This window comes from Cavia porcellus, unplaced genomic scaffold (assembly GCF_034190915.1).
Source record: "Cavia porcellus strain 051 isolate PalLab524CR breed Dunkin Hartley unplaced genomic scaffold, mCavPor4.1 scaffold_9, whole genome shotgun sequence".
Classification (NCBI taxonomy): Eukaryota; Metazoa; Chordata; class Mammalia; order Rodentia; family Caviidae; genus Cavia; species Cavia porcellus.
Genome location: NW_026947492.1, coordinates 73,771,369 through 73,790,968, shown reverse-complemented (window position 1 = coordinate 73,790,968; position 19,600 = coordinate 73,771,369). Strand labels below are relative to the sequence as shown.

The 19,600-nt window shown below is 47.5% G+C and overlaps 1 protein-coding gene across 6 annotated transcripts in view; it reads left to right on the top strand.

Annotated features, from left to right (window-relative positions):
- Dennd2b (DENN domain containing 2B) overlaps positions 1 to 19,600 on the top strand; it is a 160,198-nt gene that overhangs the window by 119,607 nt on the left and 20,991 nt on the right. For all 6 annotated transcript variants that reach the window (XM_013144181.3, XM_013144180.3, XM_013144182.3 and 3 more), the window contains 3 exons: positions 5,941 to 7,200; positions 10,584 to 10,720; positions 18,549 to 18,700. In XM_013144181.3, the coding sequence (XP_012999635.2) occupies positions 5,941 to 7,200; positions 10,584 to 10,720; positions 18,549 to 18,700 (1,549 nt within the window). The remainder of the gene's footprint in view (positions 1 to 5,940; positions 7,201 to 10,583; positions 10,721 to 18,548; positions 18,701 to 19,600) is intronic.

The following is a 19,600-nucleotide window of genomic DNA, read 5'->3' as shown; positions in this document are numbered from 1 at the left end:
GCTCTCCATGTTTGTGGTCCTCTGTTTTTCTCAAATTCCCTGTGTATTCTCCCTTTTCTTCTGTTTATCTTACTCCCTGCCTCCTGAAAATCGTTGGTTTTGGCAAGCTGTGTAGCGTGGCATCAGTGTCTGTGCCCAGCAGCCAAACTGGCTGCCACTGACAAGTTGTGGCACACCAGGCCTCCAGTTCCACGGTGGCTGCATCCCCTCGTGACATTCTGGGATTATAAAGCAGAGTGAGATGACAAGAGCAGGGTCTTGTATTTTCTGTTATATTTATTTTTACCATTATGGAGTTATAGTGTTTACTTTTACAATTGGACAGCATTTTAATCACATAACTTGTGTCAAAGGATAGCTAGAGTAAGTGTTTCCCTCATTTTATAAAGAACTAGAGGCTCAGAATTTAGGTGACTTGCCCATGATGAGCGCACCTAAGAAATGACAGAACCAGGACCAGGTCTGTACACTTGTGGTCTGGTACACAGTTTTGGCATTCTGGGAGAGGACTTTGGGGGCTGATAGCCATACTAGGCTTGCTGTATTGTTCTTCAGATCTTATCACCCAGCAAGGGAGGCAGAGAAGTCTGTAGACATTGCTCTGGATAGGCATAAAGGAAACCTAGGTTTTCACTGTTATTTTTTTCTTCATTCAACACAAATATATTATTCAATTTTAAGTGCAGTGCAAAGTTCAGGGGATATCAGGATTAACAAAATATAGTCACAGCCTTCAAATCGATTCACTCATGGTCTAGTTAAGAAGACAGATTAGGAAACAACGTGATGCAGTGAAGTGTTACACATGCCATAATAAACGTTCTTCTGGGCACAGGGGAGCATCCAGAACTGGCCATCTCTGCCTGTGTGAAACAGGTAGGGAGAGAAAAAGCTTAGTTTGATGTGCATGAGGGTGGGATACAGGATTGCTATGTGGGGACAGTGTGAGGTACTGAAGGGAAAAATAAGTAGGGACAGCTCAAGGGGTCCTTGTCAGACATGCCAGTGAACTTGCAGTTTATTCTGCAAATAGAGGGGAGTTTCAAACACAACCAGTTTTGCATTTTTGGAAGGTGTTGGAACATTAGAGGATGGACCGGAGCAGGATTAAGACTGAAGACAAAGAAAGAAACTTTTAATCATCCTGGTCAAAGATAAGATCTCAACCCAGGAAGCAGCAGCAGCAGTGAGGAAGGGAAAGAGCTAAGAGATGTTAGAAAACAGAATTGATAGGATATAGTCATTAAATTGGCCAGTGTGCCGGGGAAGGGACTAGGAGATGCTTGGAGGCGAGGGGGAAACTCTGACGTCTCCTCCACTGTGTGGAATGAGTTCAGAATACACGCAGCAGTACCGGGGGCAGAAGCATAAAGTGGCATGAGGATGAGGTCATGTGACAAGACACCTGACTCAGGTGGATGGCAAAGGTAGGGTTCTGCCATCTAACGCCCATCCTAGATGGGCATTGGTTTCTCACTTTCCATCATTGCTGTTCAAGGCCGTTGCTCCGGCACTTGTGCCCTCTGTGTCTTCTGTTGGCAACTTTTCTGAATCCTGCGGATCATTCCAGTCATCATTCAAGCATGCTGTAATAGCTCCAGGATCCAAATCATCAGGCAGAATGCTTCTGTTTGCCCACATTCCCCTCCAGCCACCACATTTTCCTGTTACTTTTCTGGATTGCCTGAACCGCCCTCTACTTCTATTCCCTCCCTCATTTTCTTGAATTCCTTCCAGTTAGGATTCCCTTTCCACCCACCAAAACTTCTCAGAATCGGTGACCTCCATGTTGCCAGATCTTATGATCATTTCTCAGTCTTTCTCTTGCTCAGTTGTTGGCAGATTTGACCCAGTTGATCATCCCTTTTCCTTCAGGGTCTCAGGCCATCAGTCTTCACGGCTTTCTTCTTTCCTCACAAACACCTCTCTAGATCTCCTTAGCTAGTTTCTGTTACTCATCCTGACCTCAAAACACTGAAAGTCCTAGGATTCAGTTGTTGGACTTCCCTGACTCTGCTGATCTTGTGTAGTTCACATAGTTTAAAGTTAATATCTAGGCCTGCGAATGACTCCCAAGTTGAAATGCATAGTCTGAACTCGGTTCTACCAAGTGCTCAGGCCAAAAATCTTCATGTCATCTTTGACTTTTCTTTGGTGCCTCACACCCTTCATCCAGATTGCCAGCAAATCCTATTGACCCAGTTTTCAAAATAGCTCCATCTTCACTGCTACCATTATAATGAATCGCAATCTCTTGTCTGGATTGTTATGGTGGCCTCCTAAATAGCCGGAGTGCTACTTTTCTTGCATCCTTACCTTCATGCTCTCATCATGCCACTCTTCTCTCATGTGCTTTCTGGAGCTCTTTCTCTTGTAGTGTGCAAGCCCAAGTCTGACTAGCAGCCCATGGGCTTCTCCGTGATGTGGCCTGGGTGCCTTTCTGACTAATCTTCAGCCTACTCCTCCTCTTGTCCTTTCTGACTACACTGCCCTCCTTGCTGCCCCTGGATACCATTGTTTTGAGCTTTTGCCCTACTGGTTTTGTGCCCTGAACATTCTTCCCTTGGATAAACGAACTGCTCACTTCCTTCTAGTTGTGTTCATCTGTTCCCCTGGCAGAAGTTTACTTACCCTCACTGTTAGTATTTTACCCTTTTACTGTCCTTTATTCTGTCCTGGCCCCATAACCATCTCACAGAGTTGGTTTATTTCTTATCTGTTCTAAACAAATAAAGCAACACTGTGTCCCTCCACTAGATTGCCAACTATAGAAAAAGAGACTATTTTTAGTCTGCTGATCCTTAAGGCCAAGAATGATATTATATTTGGAATATATTTGGTGCTCAGTATATATTAGTTGAATGGCTGAGGAGTCAAGATGCATCTCAAGCTCGCTGGGCCTGACATGCTGTGGTCTGGGTGATAGGTGATTTCCTTTATTCCTTGGTTTGAGTTCACAAGGTAGCAAGGAGCTGTCCTGGGAATCTTCAGGAAGTAAAGCTACACTGTCAGTAGCAGACTGGAAGCCCAGACACAGAAGAGGTGTTTGGAGCTGGGGATGTAGCTCAGTGGCATAAGCACCTGCCTGGCAAGTGCAATGTCATGAGTTTGATTCCTGGTACCAAAAGAAAAAAAAGTGGTTGGCTTCCTCAGGCTGTCTGGATCTAGTCCTTGTCATTCTCTTGGCCATTGTTTCCTTTCACCCAACAGGGGGAAAATGATCTTACCCTCACTCCTGGTCTCAGTTTGAGGACTAACAAATAATCAGAGGGCGTAAAACTGAAGCTGATGCATGAGTCTTCTGTTTCATCCATGCCAGCAGATGCTACCTGCATATAAACTCTTTGTCACAAAGAATCATGATGACCCCTATTTTGGCCCTGCTTAAGCTTTTTTGCTGTAGGTGACAGATTTTACTGATCTCTTCCTTAACTGGGAAATAGAAGCTGATATAGAAGCACCTTCTCTCATCTCCGTTTGAGCAAAACTAAAATATAGTCCTTCATGGATCCAAGCACTCATTTGCGTAGGGCCTGGACTGATGACCTCTTGCATCTGTAGTTCTGTAAAATAAATCAGACAGAACCGTGTCTTTTGTTAATTATGAAAAAGTTAGGCTCCAGCCTCAGGCTCCAGCCTGGTACACTGCCTTGCCACAGCCTACTCCCGGGAGGGCTGAGGCTTGTTCTGTTCTACTTCCTCTCTGAGCAGTCTCTAGTCATGGCTTGGCTGGGCACTGAATTTCTCTCATCTGTGCCCATGTACACGTGGGACAGCTCTCATTTGATTTGCCCTTTTAAAAACAACTTAAGCATGTTGAGGTTTCCTGTTGATTGAGGCAGCCAGAGGCTATGACCCAAGAGGGAATTGTTGGCCAATCCCTGACTTTCCAGAGCTCCAGTTTTCTGTATGTGAGCAAGCAATGACAGCAGTCTGGCTTGGGCAGCTGGCTGCCATCCTGAGGGTGACATGGCACTGAGGGGCCTGTAAGGCTGAACTGTTCAGTGCTGAGGGCTATGGCCTGTTGCAGGATGCAGTATTGGCAAAATCCTGCTGCTGTCTTTAAAACTGGTTGTACAGAATTCTTAAAGTTGGTAATGATCATCATAGTAGACAACCAGAAAAGCATGCTGAAGAGCAAGTTTGTTCCTGGTTCTCTCTGGTAAGCTCACTTATCTACTTCTTGCTTTCTTTTTATTCATTATTTACTGAGCACCTTCCAGATACTAACCACACGTGCCTTGACCTAGTAGAAATCATCTGGCAGGGAAGAGGGAGAGATTCCCTGATACCGTGTTCTAGACTAGGGAGAGGGGTGGTGCCTGGTGCCATGGGGTTTCTGTTGAGCTGTATTTGGGGTCCTCAGGGTTCACAGAGATGGCAAATATTACTGCTTACTTGTTACAGAGGCAGCGCTGTGTAGTGTAAGTTCATGTACTGGCTTCACACTTAGCAGCTAAATGATCTTGGATAAACTATTTAACCTTTCTGTGCCTTAGTGTCTTTCATTTGTGAGATAAATATAATAATATCTGATACTCTCATGGAATTTATATGAAGATTAAATGATTTAATAGATGTAAAACCATTTATTTAGAGCTGTTCATAGTATTTGCTGAGATCTGTGTATAGATTTGGATCTGAGAAATGGCTGAGGTTTGCTGACTATAAGGTTACTACTCTACTGTGGATTTACCTAAGGAGTTGGTGTCCTGGCGTTACTGACCTCCTGTTGGAGACAGTGGGAAGGACTCTTTCTTGAGAAGCCCTCTTAACCTTTTTAAAACCCTCGCAGATCCTAATTCTGGTCAGTACCCAAGCTAAAGGAGTGGATTTTATGTCCAGTAGCACAGCTTAGGAGATAGAGAGTAGTTAAGGGAAAAGATCAAAGAACGGGCACATACATATATTGGAGGCCACTTCAGGATGCTCCTGAAAGTTGGTCATTAACGTCTCTTCTCAACTTCTGTTATCAGTGATAGCACATTGCTTTTTCAGGCATAAGTATAATGGGCAAATGGGCAGTGCTACCAATCGCTGCTTTTTGCTCCAGAAAGCCAGTTGTTAGCTAAATTGCAGCACATTTTCTTCCTGCTGTTCTTTTGTTGGAAGATATACAAGAACTAACCACAAAATACAATGAACACTTAAATATTTTTTAAATTATTATTTTAAATATTTTTTAAATTATTAAGATCCTCTTTATGCCAAGAAGAAAAGAGAGCCCATTTAAAATTATTAAGAGTAAAAGACACATTGCCATTAATCCCTCTCAGAATACACCCTACCCCAAACACATTTACCCTGTTATTCTTGTCAGTTTCTAAAGCAGTTCTGGAAGTCCCCTTTTGTGAGTGTCTGCAGGGCTCTGATTTTTAAAAAAATACAGTGAATGCTGCTGCTGAATGCCATACAAAAAAAAAAGACAGACTTACAAAAACATTATGATGTGTCCGTATCCTCCTTATTCACCAGATTTGGTGCCACACAGCTTTCTTCCCCAAATTCCCAATGACCATGAAAGGTAAAAATTTTGAAGGTAGCATGACAGCTCTACTGAAGACACTTATGAGAAGAATCTTCTAAAACTATACCAGAAAGTGGCTAGAAAGATGGAGTCATTGTGTTTAAAGGGTGGGCGTGGAGGAACGCCCATGTATCTTTTACTATAATAATGTTTTTTAAAAATTTAAACATGTGCGCCATATTTTTGGATCACACAGCTCATGGTCTCTGGGGATGGGCTGAGCAGAGCGGCCCACTGACTTTGGGCTGTCCTTGAACCCTGCCTTGAAGGTACATAGCATGAACAGATTACTTTTAACTTTGAGAATACTACAGGAAAGAGACACTGAGCTTTTCTGAGAATAAAGACAATGCTTCTGGTTGTTAGACCACGCACTGTCATTTCATTTTCCCTCTTTTCTCTTTTGCTCCTAGGTCTCAGTCTGTCTCTCCACCTCCAGTTCTGTCCCCGCCGAGGAGTCCCATCTACCCCCTCAGTGACAGTGAAGCCTCAGCCTGCAGGTACCCCAGCCACTCCAGCTCTCGAGTGTTCCTCAAGGACTGGCGCCCACGTGATCTTTCACCCCCAAATCCTCAAGATCCTTCCCCAGATACTTCACCACCCATTTGTCCCCTCAAGGCCACCAGCTTTGGTTATTTGGACAGAAGCCCTTCAGTGTGCAAGCAAGAGGACCGGAAGGAGAATGTCCAGGGTGCGGCTCAGGATGTAGACGATGTAGCTGCTTGCCTCCCCCTTGCCCAGAGCACCCCAGTCCTCGGGCCAGCGGCCGGCCTGCGGAGTGTTTTGTTGACTTGCCCTGGTACTCGCCCCCACAGCCTGGGCATCCGAGAGAAGATTTCAGCATGGGAAGGTCGCAGAGAGACTTCGCCCAAGATGAGCCAGTGTGGAGAGAAGCGGGAGGGCTCTGGGGTGGAGCGCACAGTCAGTGAGGGCTGCCCCAGTCTGGGCTGCCCCAGTGTGGTGCCTTCCCCTTGCAGCTCAGACAAGACCTTTGATTTCAAGGGCCTCCGGAGGATGAGCAGGACCTTCTCTGAGTGTTCCTACCCTGAGACCGAGGAGGAGGGAGAGACACTTCCTGTCCGGGACTCTTTCTACCGGCTGGAGAAGCGGCCAGGCCGGAGTGAGCCCAGTGCCTTCCTCAGGGGACACGGCAGCAGGAAAGAGAGCTCAGCAGTGCTGAGCCGGATCCAGAAAATTGAACAGGCCCTGAAGGAGCAGCCAGGTGGGGGCCTCCCCCAGCTACCCAGTAGCTGCTACAGTGTAGACCATGGGAGAAGGAAGACTGGAGTCTTGGGCACTTTGGAGGAGCCAGCAGGGAGTGTGGGTGTGAGCACTGGCAGCAGAGCAGTAGGACTTGCTGGACGTGGAGGGGAGGCAGGCCTGCCCCTGGAGAGGGAAGGCAGTGGTTCCACAAAGCCAGGGTCCCCTGGAAACGGTTCTAGCCCCCAGCTGCTGCCATCAAAGGGCTCCCCTGATCCCGCCGTGAATCCTGTCCCCAAACCCAAACGTACCTTTGAATACGAGGCTGACAAGAACCCCAAGAGTAAGCCAAGCAATGGTCTACCTCCTTCGCCCACACCTGCTGCTCCACCCCCCTTGCCCTCCACCCCAGCCCCGCCAGTCACCCGGAGACTCAAGAAGGACATGCGCGGTCACCGCAAGTCCCAGAGCAGGTAATGTATGCCCTCCTGTGTCTTGCAGCTGGGCACAGTGCTTTTCTTGTAAAGAAGGATGTAAAAGCAGATTGTAGTGTGGGTCACAGGAATTCTTTATTCTTCTGAAGCACCAAATAATCATTCATTTGGCAATTGTAAAAAATATGATTGTTCTCTTGTTCTTACAGGATACTTGAACAGGCATGCCAAGGTGAAAACTCTTCCTCCCACCGCTGTGTTCTGAACACACTGGCTGGGTTTGGCCTTTGAGTTAAGCTGGTCTGTGTCTCAGGCCCTATTGGCGCTTCCTTAATCCTTCATGGGATGATCAGAGCCACCTTCCTCTTAGGTTGAGAAGGTTGGGAGTTAGAGTTTGTGAGGATGAGTAGTATCTTAGCCTCACTACCAGCTAAGTAGTACCAGCACTGGAAATTAATTTCTTCAAGGGAAGTATCATCAGAACATTGTGTTTTATCATTAACACTGCAGGCAGATTTAGTATGATCTTGCTCTTCTGAGGGCCTCCTAGACATAAGGAAACCCTGGCTGTTTTAAGAGGGGACTCTTGAATCCTAAAAGGAGAGACTGGCAGAAATAGGAGTAGAATAATATTTTACCTGCATCTTGGGCAGGTCCAAGAACTACCTGTTCTGAGCTCACATTGCTTTCCTTTAGGTCAGTCTCAGCATTCGTGATCCTGGACTACAGGGCCATCTCCCCTGAGTAATTTCTAGAGTCTCTGGAGTTGGTGAAACTGGACAGGAATCTGTTCTCTGAATTAGGATAGGCAAAGGCCAGCTTCCTTTGCAAGACTTATTCTCCTAGCCCTTTTGCTTTTCTCATTTAACCCAAGGTTATATGAGCATTCACATTTGTTTTGCTTCCATACTTCAGACTTCACCCAGCTTATTCTACCTCATATGAAAACTTCCTTCCCATATGCAAAGAGCACTAATCAAGAGTTCAGACCCCCCAACCAGAACAGTCCATGGCTAAGCATAATCCCATTTTAAGCACCCTAGAATGCTTACTGGCTTTTTATATTCTTTACCAGCCTGCCAAGAGTGTTTGCTTTGTCCTTACTCGTCCATTTCTATAAATACCCATCTAGAACCTGCTATGCACCAACCCTTACGTTGGTTCAAGAGACCCAGAGGCGAATAAGACATGATTCTTTCATTCAAGGACTTCATGATGTGGTGCACAGATAAACCAGAGCTGTAATACATGCCGTGATCTATGTCATTGTGGATGCTGCAGAGACCCAGAGGAGTTGCATCTAAATTAGGTGGGAGGAGGGGATATTGGGGAGACCCTTTCTGGAGGGAAGAGCAAAGCTAAATGTAGAGGAACAAAAAACAGTCAGCTCGGTAAGAAGAAGGAGTGGTGGGGAGGGTTTCCTCAGCCAAAAGAGTTTACTCATGTTTGCACGTCACATCTGCATGTAGCGTGCACACATACAGACCTTGCACGGTGCAGTCACTTTGTGTAGGAGCTTTACCAACTCCAATCTGTGCTCTTTGAGAAAAGAAAAACAGTTCAGAAGCGAGCTGCTCTTTCCACATGGCTAGATGTTCCCTGAGGGGTGTAAGGTGGTAAGTCTATGTCTTGTTATGCCAAGTGTCATTCTGATATATTTCTTTTTTTAAAAATGCAATCCAATTATTTCTCCTGTTATTCAATCAAAGAAAAAGAAATCTGTTGAGAAATGTGGGGAAACTGAGCTTGGCGGTACGTGACTGTAATCCTAGTACTCTGAGAGACTAAGACAAGAGGATCACAAGATTGAACCCAGCACAGCAACTTAGCAAGATCCTGTTGCAAAATAAAAATAAAAAAGGTGCTAGGAATGCCTGGGTTCAGTCCCTAGTGCCCCTCTTCAAAAAGGTGGAACAATGGACACTATTAACCTTAAAGAGGCAATATGTTGGGGTCCTCAATATATTGTACCTTCCTGGGGGATTTGTGCAAGGAGAATTTGGTGGAACATGATGTGCCTTGTTTGTGGACTTGAAAACCACCTGATAAGATGTTGACTCGCTGTATGTGCCAAGGAAATTGATCTCACACCACCATTTGGGAACCACTACACTTGGCCATTGCATACTTGTTTAATTAGCTGAGAAGCCTGGGCCAAAGACAAATTTGGGAGCCATCGTGGTGTAAGTGGTAGATGTGGTGATGGCTTATGGGTATTTGGCTCCTGGAAAGTACAGAGTTAGGAAAAAAAAATAGAGAAACTTGAAGATGGAAGTCTGAGGAACTGGGGCATTTAAAAAGCAAATAGAAAAAGGAGACTTCTTTCCAAGAACCTGAAAGATAATTGCCAGAGAAGTAGCAGTGGAGGAGAGTGCCAGCCTTCGAGTGTTCTAGTGTGTTGATGCTGCAAGCTAAGGGCCTTGAGGACATTTTCAATCCATGACTTGCATATCAGGACTCTCAGGAGGAGCTGTTCAGTATGCAGGAGAGAAAGGACATCCCTGGAAGAGGGAAGTATTTGTGGATGAGAGGAGGGTGCTCCTGTCAGTGCTCCTGCTTGTCTTCTTCCCAGGAGCCTTGGGAGAGGGAATGTAGCTGGGACTCAACTCAGCCAAGGGGAGCAAAATGGCAGTGCTGCAGACTCAGTAAATGGGAGTCAGGTCTCAGGATGAATGAAATTCTGCACCTGTGAATTCTCCACCTGTGAATGAAATTCTGCAGTGGAGGAAGGGTTATCTTCGCTTGGGAAGGAGCAGGCAGCTAGCTGGAGGGAAGCCACTGTAGATTGTCCTCCTTCCTGTTTCAGCAGAGCACCCTGGCCCAGCTGCTTCCCGGCCCCTGTGATGGCCCAGGTGTGACCTTCCAGTGTAGAGCCCTCACTCCCTGACCAGTGCAGAAGCAGAGTCCTTGCTGGGAGGCAGGACAGGCACTCCTGTGGGAACGACAGAGTCCTCTATAAAAGGGCTATTTTCCAGGGTTGGGAAGCCAGTATAGTAGTTTAAAGCTCAGGCGGTGGAAGCAGGCAGCCCGGGCGAGTCCTGACTCTTTTAGTTCAGTTGTCTTCTTCAGTGCCATTTTGTAAAGTGGCACAATACTTGCTAACACTATTGTGAAAGGTAACAAGATGATACATGTAAAGCTGCCCTGGACACAGGACCAGACACATTGCATGTTTATTCAATGTTTGTGGTGGCTGCAGTAATGGTAGTAGTAGTAATAATACTGTTAGGTATAAGACTCTGCAGGGTCCCAGGCTGGGGCCTTTCTGGCCATGTCTCCTCCTTTGGATGGTAAGTTTGGATTCACTGTGATGTTTTTCTCAGTAGCTGGTTTCATGGAGGCCTTTGGTCTTTGCTGTTGCTTGCCACGCTGTTCTGCAGCAAAACAGCCGGCAGACTGACTCATGCTCTTGTTATCTACAGAAAATCCTTTGAGTTTGAGGATGCTTCCAGTCTCCAATCCCTGTACCCCTCTTCTCCCACTGAGAATGGTACTGAGAGCCAACCTAAGTTTGGATCCAAAAGCACTTTAGAAGAGAACGCCTATGAAGATATTGTGGGTAAGCAGTGGGGGTGGGCGGGGTCGGCCATCTGTGGGGCTACAGAAGAACAGGAACCCAAGAAGCTGCTCATAGGTTCACCTTGTTCTGTTGGGCAGATGGCTGCTAGGTGGGGGAACTCCTGCGAGAAATGGGCCACTTGAAGTACCTTAGCAATGTGGAGCAGAGGGGTGAATGAAGCCTGGCTCTTGGGTCAATGAAATACAGAAGGGCTTGGGAGCACATGAAGGAGTAGAAAAACTCCCTTTTTCTACTTTCAGAAGGTGTGAGAGCCCAACAGGAACTTTCTTTCTTGTGTGTGTGTCCACGTATCCTCAGACAAAGCATTTAATATTATGGGCGCTGGGGTTTGTTTGTTTTGTTTCCTTACACAATGCTGATGGTGATGTGATAATAGGAGCAACACCCTTAACGGTAATCATACTTCCAAGGTTATTGTTAGGACTGAGCTAAGAATAATACGCTGGCAGAGTCGTTGTCTGGTGAGGAGGGCCTGTTTCCTGAGTCAGAGACAGCCGTCATCTCCCAGTGTCCTCACGTGGCTGCAAGGCCAAGGGAATTCTCTGGGGTCCCTTTTATAACAACATTAACCTCATGCACAAGGCCTGTGCCCTCCTGCCCTATTGACCTAGTCACCTCTAAAGGCTCCACCTACCAGCGCTAACACATTGAGGATCAGGCTCTACGGTATGATTGTTGTTTTTATTTTTTGCGGTGCTGGGGATGAAACTCAGGGCCTTGTACATGCTATTCAAGTATTCTATCTTTGAGCTACATCCCCAGCCCTCACCGTATGAATTTTGAGGGGACAGATTTCAGTCTACAGTGAAAGTCAACAAGTTCCATAACCAAGTTTCATAGATGCCGGCAGATGAGACAAGACTCTGCTTCGTGTCTTATTCATACCAGCTCCTCCTGCTCGCAGGTCTCATGGGGCCACCTGGCCCCAAGTGGAAGATGCGTACACTAGGTTTGCGCCTTAGCTAAGGAGCCCAGGAGCGGAGGAAAATGCGGTCTTTTCAGAAGCTGCTAGCTAGCCTGTCCTTTGTCCTTCAGGGAGACATTATCTTTATCATTTCCTAGTCAGGAAACAAATCTGCCTCTGCCCAGGGAGAGGGAGACACTATCTCTGTCTTCCTTTTGCTATATAAACATCCTTGGAAATATAGTCCGGAACTGTCTATTCCTCTTGGCTCAGAAGGCCAACAATGCAATGACACTATAGAGAATTGTCTTCCATGAGCAGGGAAGCACTGGTGACAGACTTGATTTTAAGGATCAACAAAAAATGGATGCCCTAGCATGGGTTGGGTTTATTTTGGACATTCATTTTAATTCTGCTTTCATCCTCTTCAGTGGAGGGCTTTGATTCTGCTCAAATAAAGAGTATGTCTCAAGGCTGGTCAGTGAAGAAGAGAAAAGCTGTTTGCCGTGTGTTCACTGACTTCTGTTTCTAGTAACTATCTTCCTCTGTTGCTGTCTTAGGTCTGGAGCTGGAGGACATTAGCAAAGAGGCCCCCATAGAGAGGACCCTCCAGATTCCCAGAATGTGGGAGAATCTCTCTTATGGAGAGAGAGCCACCTGGTCTCTCATTTGACCCAAGCAGTCACATTCGTAGTTGTCTCCTTGCAGCTTGCTAGGCTGGCATTTCTGGGAGGACAGCAGCTGTGTTCAGACCCTCAGAGGCACTGCCTTCCTAGTGTGTAGCCATGAAAACTGATCCCAGCAGGAGGACTGGGAGTCTGAGCCCTCAAACAGCAAAACAGCTTGGAGGGAGAAACCTTATCCCCTACCCCTGGGAAATGACAGCTTTATTAACCCATAGTCACCCAGAGCTGGCAGAAGCAGACAGCTCCTATCCCTTGCTCTAGCTCATCCATTCAAGAAGCATCAAAGCTGCTCTCGTGTCTTCCTGCTTCCTCATGCAACACCCTAATGTGGAATAAGTCTCTCTAGGGAGTAAGGAGCCACCTGTTGTCCTATCTCCGTCCCATGCACCTCCCTCCCTGCTGTGGATATGTTCAGTTTTTCTCTGCTTGGCCGAAATTGCCATGTATTGTTTCTGACCTCTGCACAGCATGATGGCTGCAGTGGGCAGAGAGGGATGTGGTTTTCTGCCACACTGCAGCACAGCAGGCACCGGCAGGCCTGTGGTCCTCAGTTTTCTGCTCTCTGACAGGGTTTGGATAGCACTTCTGTGCTGCCCAAGAGTTTCCAGTTGGGCTGTGATCCTACAGTGACTGAACCAAGATGACTGAAGGGGATAGATGGTGCCAGCTGTTCCTCCCTCCCTCTCCAGAATCAGTGATCCAGGGTTCTGTTTAGGGCAGAGTTTAGGGAGAAGCATTTTGGGGCATTGTCCTGGAGCAGCAGAGCTCCAACTTAGGTCAGGTTGGAGGGAAGGGGAAAAGGAGGCAAGCGTGGCTGGACCTCTGCCACTTACTCATTAGACAGAATTTCCTCCACTTTTGGAGGTTACAGGAGAAGGAGAAAGAACATAGGAGACCTTGGTGGCTTCTTGGATGGATGGATGAGGTCTAGCTAGGGTTGGGGTTGTACATGGTAAAGTTGGGGTTAAAGCCTCTTCAATGGCTTATCCAGCTTCTGGATTATTGGAGGGCTTTGAATAGGAAATAGAGGAAATGACAAAGCGGGAATGTGTAGGAAAGCAAACAGGGGAGTGAACCAGACATCTGTTTTGTGTATTTGGTTTGCAGATTGGGGTGAAAGTGGGTTTGAGTATTGATAGTCGGAACCAGGTACAGTAGCACAGGCCTGTAATCCCAGCTATTCAGAAGGCTGAAGCAGGAGGGTACCAAGTTTAATTCCAGCCTAGATTTAAACCCTCTCAAAAGAAAATTTAAGAAATAGATGGAGGTGTAACTCAATGGGATGGCACTTGCATAGCATGTGCAAGGCTTTGGGTTCCATTCCTAGGGGAAGGAGAGACAGAGACAGAGACAGAGAGAACCAGCACTAAGGCATATTTTTCCTCTTTTTTATCCATCCCACAGGACCTGACTGCCAAAGATAGAGGGAAATAAATAGCAAGGCTGACCAGTGACTCGGACCTCTAGGAGCCCTCTTAGATCTTTCCCAGCCTGTGCTCTCTGGGTTTAAGATTGTTTCTGACTTTGGCTGGATTAGCCAGCTCTTGTGCTGCCTCCTATCCGCAGGACAAATGGAGCTTTGTTTCGGGCATGTGATGATGCGGCTGTGAGGGAGTAGAAAGCACCCAGGCTAAATCTCCATCTTGGTGACCACTGACCGCACTGGACTGCTGTTCTGTTAGAGGCTGACCACCAGTTGGGGCAGAGATTAAGTCTTCTGTGAGCAGCGGACTTGAATGAGGGGCCCCAGGGGACTTCTCTGGCCTCCTGCCCACATCAGGGGTGACTCCTGGGGACAAGGGCTGGGAGACTGTGGACAGACTGAGATTTTGCCTGCTAATTTAAATAGAATAGTTCAAAAAGAAAGTTTCTGCCTTGCCGCTTCCTGGGGCTGTTAATTCTCACTTGTCTAATTTGCCATCTGCCCCTGGAAGATGCTGCTATTCTACAAAGCCTCATAATTGTTTGCATTCTGAGCCTGACACTGAAAAATGTACCCGAGGAAGCAGCTTGTTAAGGAGTTATGTGGAGTGGCCTCGGCGCCTGACCAAGGAGTCCGGGCTGCATTCCTGCTGAGATTCCCACTCCCATCAGCTAGCTGGGACTGAGGGAAAGCTTCCAGGAACTTCAGTGGGATGGGAGCTGGGGACAGGACCAGCCAGCCTGTACGGCAGAGCCTTTTGAGCCTCTACTCTCTCTGCCTTCTTGTCTCATTCACCTCCAGGCTGGGCAACTGTAAGGAACAGAGGGTACCACCAGGATGGAGGTGGCAGCAGGAAGCAAAGCAGCCAAGAGGTGCAGCCCAGGGAAAGGTGCCGGGACTCTTGGGAATTGGTGCCCAGGTGTGGAGGGTGGGTAACAGCTGGCTTGAGGGGAATTGGGCCCATAAGCTGGCCTTCTCTCTGCTGTGTGAGCGAAAGAAACATATGGGGACCCAGGAGAAACAGCTGGTTGGTCCCAGAGAAGGGTGGGGTGGGGCACTGCATCAGTGGTTAAAGACCCAGAGAGCTGGCAGGGAGCCAGGGCCTGATGGGGCTGTGTTCTTTCAAGAGGGTCAGTGTGATAAGTTTGGGTTGTGACAAGCTTCTTTTAGAAAAGCACAAAGCAGAAATTCTTGGAGATGTATTTGTCCTTATCGCCTCAACAAAGCTGGGAAAGGTTGAGACCTCTGGCTTACTCAGCTGAGCTTGACAAGCTGGTGCTGCTCAGGGGCAGACTTCCCAATAATGGGGCCTACCACTGTGTCCCTCTGCCAGTGCCAGGTGGACTGTCCTGAGCAAGGCGCATGGCAGGGCTGCAGGTGACAGCCTCACACGTGGCCACGCTTCCTGTCTCCCATCCGTGCCTGCTATATTATTGCTGTGTTTCTCCCTGCAGCTCCAGCATCTCCATATGTCCCCCAGGTGCCCTATAGGATGTTGATGTCTTTGCTTTGCTGTTCACTTGCTCGTAGCAAATTCAGTTCAGTGGCTGTAGGACTCAGAGTCTGCTTGGTCTTTGTGTGTCCCCATCCCCTAGGGACCCATCCCACCTAGAAAGATGGACAGGGTAGATGTGTATGACGCAGCTCCAGAAGGGTAGCCAGGAATGACCGGTGAGGTTGGGGCCGGCCTGTGGACTAGGGCTGTGAATATAGAGCGAGCTGAGGCTGGGGAGGCAGGGCTTGGGTGGGGGCCAGCAGTCACTTCCTGGAGACAGAATGAATGGATTGGTTATAGCAAAGGGGAAAGAGGCAGGCGTAGTTTGAGGCCTCCTTGCGAACTAGTTTGCAGAGGCCTTACAGTGCTAGTATGGACAGCCTGGTGTTTCCACCCGTTACTTACCAGGTCATCACTGTTGTGTATCGACAATGTATATCTGTTCTTTGGGCCTTAATACCCTCCTACATCTTTTTCATAGAACTTTAGATTTTCTATCAGTATTCAAAACTGATTCTGGGAGAAGGAAGGAAAGGAGAGAGAAAGGGAAGAATGGAGGAAAAGAGGGTTAAACTTGGACATCGTTGTGTAGCACTTGGAGGCTGTTACAGCCAGGTGTGCTGGCATACATCTTGAATCTCGGCACTCAGGAGTGAAGCAGGAAGATTGAAAGTTTGAGCCCAGTGTTGGCAAGTTAGCAAGACCACGTATCCAAAAAGAGAAGTAGTGGTAGGGAAGGCCCTGGGTTCAATTCCCAGTAACCCTGTCCCCCAGCATGTAGAATATTTCAGGAAGTTTAGAAATATATATATTGCAGTGATTCCTACTGGGCATGATGGTACAAAGCTGTAATCCCAGCACTTAGAAGGCTGAGGCAGGAGATTTCTGGAAGTTTGAAGCTGGCCTGGGCTACATAGTGAGTTCAGTAGGCTAGCCTACACTGTAGAGTGAGACCCTGACTCAGAAAACAAAACAGTGGTTCTCAGTGAGGGGGTCAGTTCATCCTTCTCCCCTCCCTCATTTCCATTCAGCCATTTATCCATCTATGGGGTGGGGTGGTATTGGCAGCATTGGGGACATTTTTGGTTGTTACAACTGAGAGATGCTAGTGTCAGCTGGTGGAAAGAAGCCATGGTTTGCTGCTGAACACCCTAAGAATAGACAGGTTAGCCCACCAGCCCAGAATGTCAGTAGCTTCCTAGAGGTTGGGGATGATTCATTCTAAATGGCCAACCCAAGACTGTTTGGTCGTGACAAGCTCATAATAAATATTCTCTCTGCCCAGATCTGGACAGTGATGCTTTGGCCCTGTTTTACAGGATCAGGAACGTGTCCTGGCACTCTTCTACCCTTCGTCTCCTTTAGCACCTTGTCCCTGTGGTATATATATGTTTTGGGGGGAGCTGAAGAAAACATACAGGGTTCAATGTTTGACTTCTTGAGGCAGGACTGCTGGGCTGGTTCTGCTGAGTCAGGGCCCTGGAATGAAGACAAGTCATTTTAATGGCATGACTGTATTACAGGAAAAGGTCTGCTCCATGGCTGGGGGCTCTGCTTGGTGTTGGGAATCACTTAATCCAGCCCCAAATCTTTTCTTGACCCAACCCTGACTCATACGTTTACAGAGATTTGTGTTGCTCCCATTGCAGTCTATTTAGCTGAGCCTGAAATCCTCCCTTCACCCCACCCCACCTCTGTTAAGGCATTTCCTAAATTCATTGTGGTTTTCATGATAGTGATAAGTGGATGCTACAATTTGGGGTACCCTCAGCCTTTTGAGGAATCTGTAAGCACATAGGAATAGGCCCTCTACCCACCCCCCACGCTTTATCTAAATGAGCTTGCAGTCCCAGTGGTTTCCAGCCCTGTAGCATTGCTGTCTGCTCCTGAGGATGGGGCTGAGCTGCCTTGGAGGAATAAGCAGCCCATCTAGGCATCTGTAGGCCAGGCATAGGACTCTGTGGTCATGCAAGCTGAATCCTGCTGCTGATGCTAGGATGAGCAGTCTCGTTCTTCTTAACGCCATACTCAGAGCCCAAATTCTGGACAGTGGAACTGGAACTGGGAGAGAGGGTGGTGAAGGGAAGAAGTAAACAGAAACATAAGCAAAGGGAATAAGGGTTGTGTTTTCTCCAAATCCCGGTGGACCTTGTCGTTACTGTGCTTCTACTGCTGGGATTAAACCAGGACCGATGTGACTCAGGGTGTTGTTTATTGCATTTTAGAAAAGTCTAGGTGTTTACTGGGGAGTAGGAACAGGAAGGTATAACTTGTGAGTAAGGGTACCTCTCAAAATCTGGTGGTCTTCAGGGCAGGCGATGTATTTTGGACTTTTCTGAGATATTTGGTCCAGACTCCTTCCAAGCTTACACACACACACACACACACACACACACACACACACACACACACCATAGCAGGAGAGTGTGCCAAAGGGGGAGTGATGGTTCTTGCTGAGGTCAGCGGTAGAGGAAATAAATGAACACTATGCTAAGAGACATCCATTGAGCAAATAATTACAGAGCATTCACTACTTGCTAATCACTCTTCTGGATTTGGGGTTTCCTCAGACAGTATTCCTGACATAAAAGATTTGCTGAATAGTATAATAGGTGAGACCAAGGCCTGCCAAAGCTCTGTTCTCTAGAGTTCCTTGAGTTCTTCTATGCCCACCCCTGAAACTGGGTCCCTGGAAGACCCCCTGTGAGTTGCATCAAGGTACAGGTGTGTGACCTCTGAAAGCCTTTGCTGCCTATCTTTTTTTTTTTTTTTTTTTTTTTTTTTTGTCTTTTTCGTTTTTATCGGTACCAGGGATCGAACTCACGACCGCCTGCTTGCAAGGCAGGTGCTTATGCCGCTGAGCTAAATCCCCAGCCCCTTTGCTGCCTATCTATGAGGGGGCTGTTCTCGAAGAGAGTCTGGGGCCAAGGACAGAGTCCTGGGGTTAGCTTTGTCCTCTGACTGGGCACAGGCAGAGGTAGTTTAGCCTACATTGTGCAATCCCTGAATTTATAAAGCAGAAGCCAGACAAGGCTGAGTGGAATTGAACTGGAGGTGGAGGGTGGGGGGTGCAGGAGTGGGGGGTGACGCTCGACTTGTGCACTTGGAGCCAGGATCTGTTTGTAGCCTCCCCACTGCAGACAGGCAGCTGCATGACTCATAAGCTGAAGGGGCCAGGCAAAAGCCATTCTCGCGTTCACAGGAATTTTGCTTGTGTGTGTGTGTGTGTGTGTGTGTGTGTGTGTGTTTGTGTTTCCTTCTCTCCTTCTCACCCTTCTCTAACTTTTCCTTCTGTTCAGGAGAGCTGCCCAAGGAGAATCCATATGAGGATGTGGACTTAAAGAGCCGAAGAGCCGGGCGTAAACCTCAGCAGCTGTCTGAGAACTCCTTGGATTCTCTGCACAGGATGTGGAGTCCTCAGGACAGGAAGTACAACAGCCCGCCCATGCAGGTAATGCAGCCCCAGCATGAGTAGGAGGGCCACAGTGAGGGCCTGTCCTCTTCAGGGGAGGGCCCAGCTTTCACTTAGGCTTTCTCCCTCAGGGACTGTTGGCAGAGGAGGCTGCCTCTGTGTGCAGAGACTCGTGCCATGTTGAAATCCCCCTGGTCTCTTGAGATAGGCTCTTGGGGTACCCTGTCCTACCTTCCTCCTTCACTGCCTGTATCTGCTGCACAACTGAACCAGGAGTCCCTACAGTCTGCTGTCTTACTTTCCTCCTCCCTTCCTGTAAGAAACGGGAAGACACAGCCCTGGTGGGAGTCATAGTATTCTGCATCTCTGAACAGATACAGATTCCCATACCTGATTTGGAGAACCAGAGGAGACACCTGGACCTGCTGTTAGTGGAGGAAGTCAGAATGAATCTTTGAGGAATGGACCCGAGGGAGTCAGAATGAAAGGAAAGGCAAAAAGCCAAAGGGAGATGTTAGATATAACCTCACTCTGATCTTGTCAGGGTGACAGGAAGCAGGAGAATCAGGAAGTGATATAGAGGAAAGAAACTCCCCACCTGCTAGGTGTCTAGTACAAGTCTGTTCTTTAAAATCAAAGAATGAATTATAGGAACAACAGAAGTTAAGAGCAGAATGTATTTATTGGGGAAAGAAAGTTTCTCTCAGAGAGACAAGAGGGGTCCTAAACTGGTTGCCAAGGACCCTGCCTGTTCAAGGGATTTTTGAAGCAAAACCATGAGGTGAGATGGATCAAATGTGGGGGGAAATGGGAAAATGCAAGGTGGGCATGAGGTGGGACAAAGCCATGGCCAACCAGTAAGATTATGAGTATAACTGCTCAGGTAAAATTGATTAAATGGGGGCCAGATGGGGAAGCAAGTCATGGGGCAAGTGGACA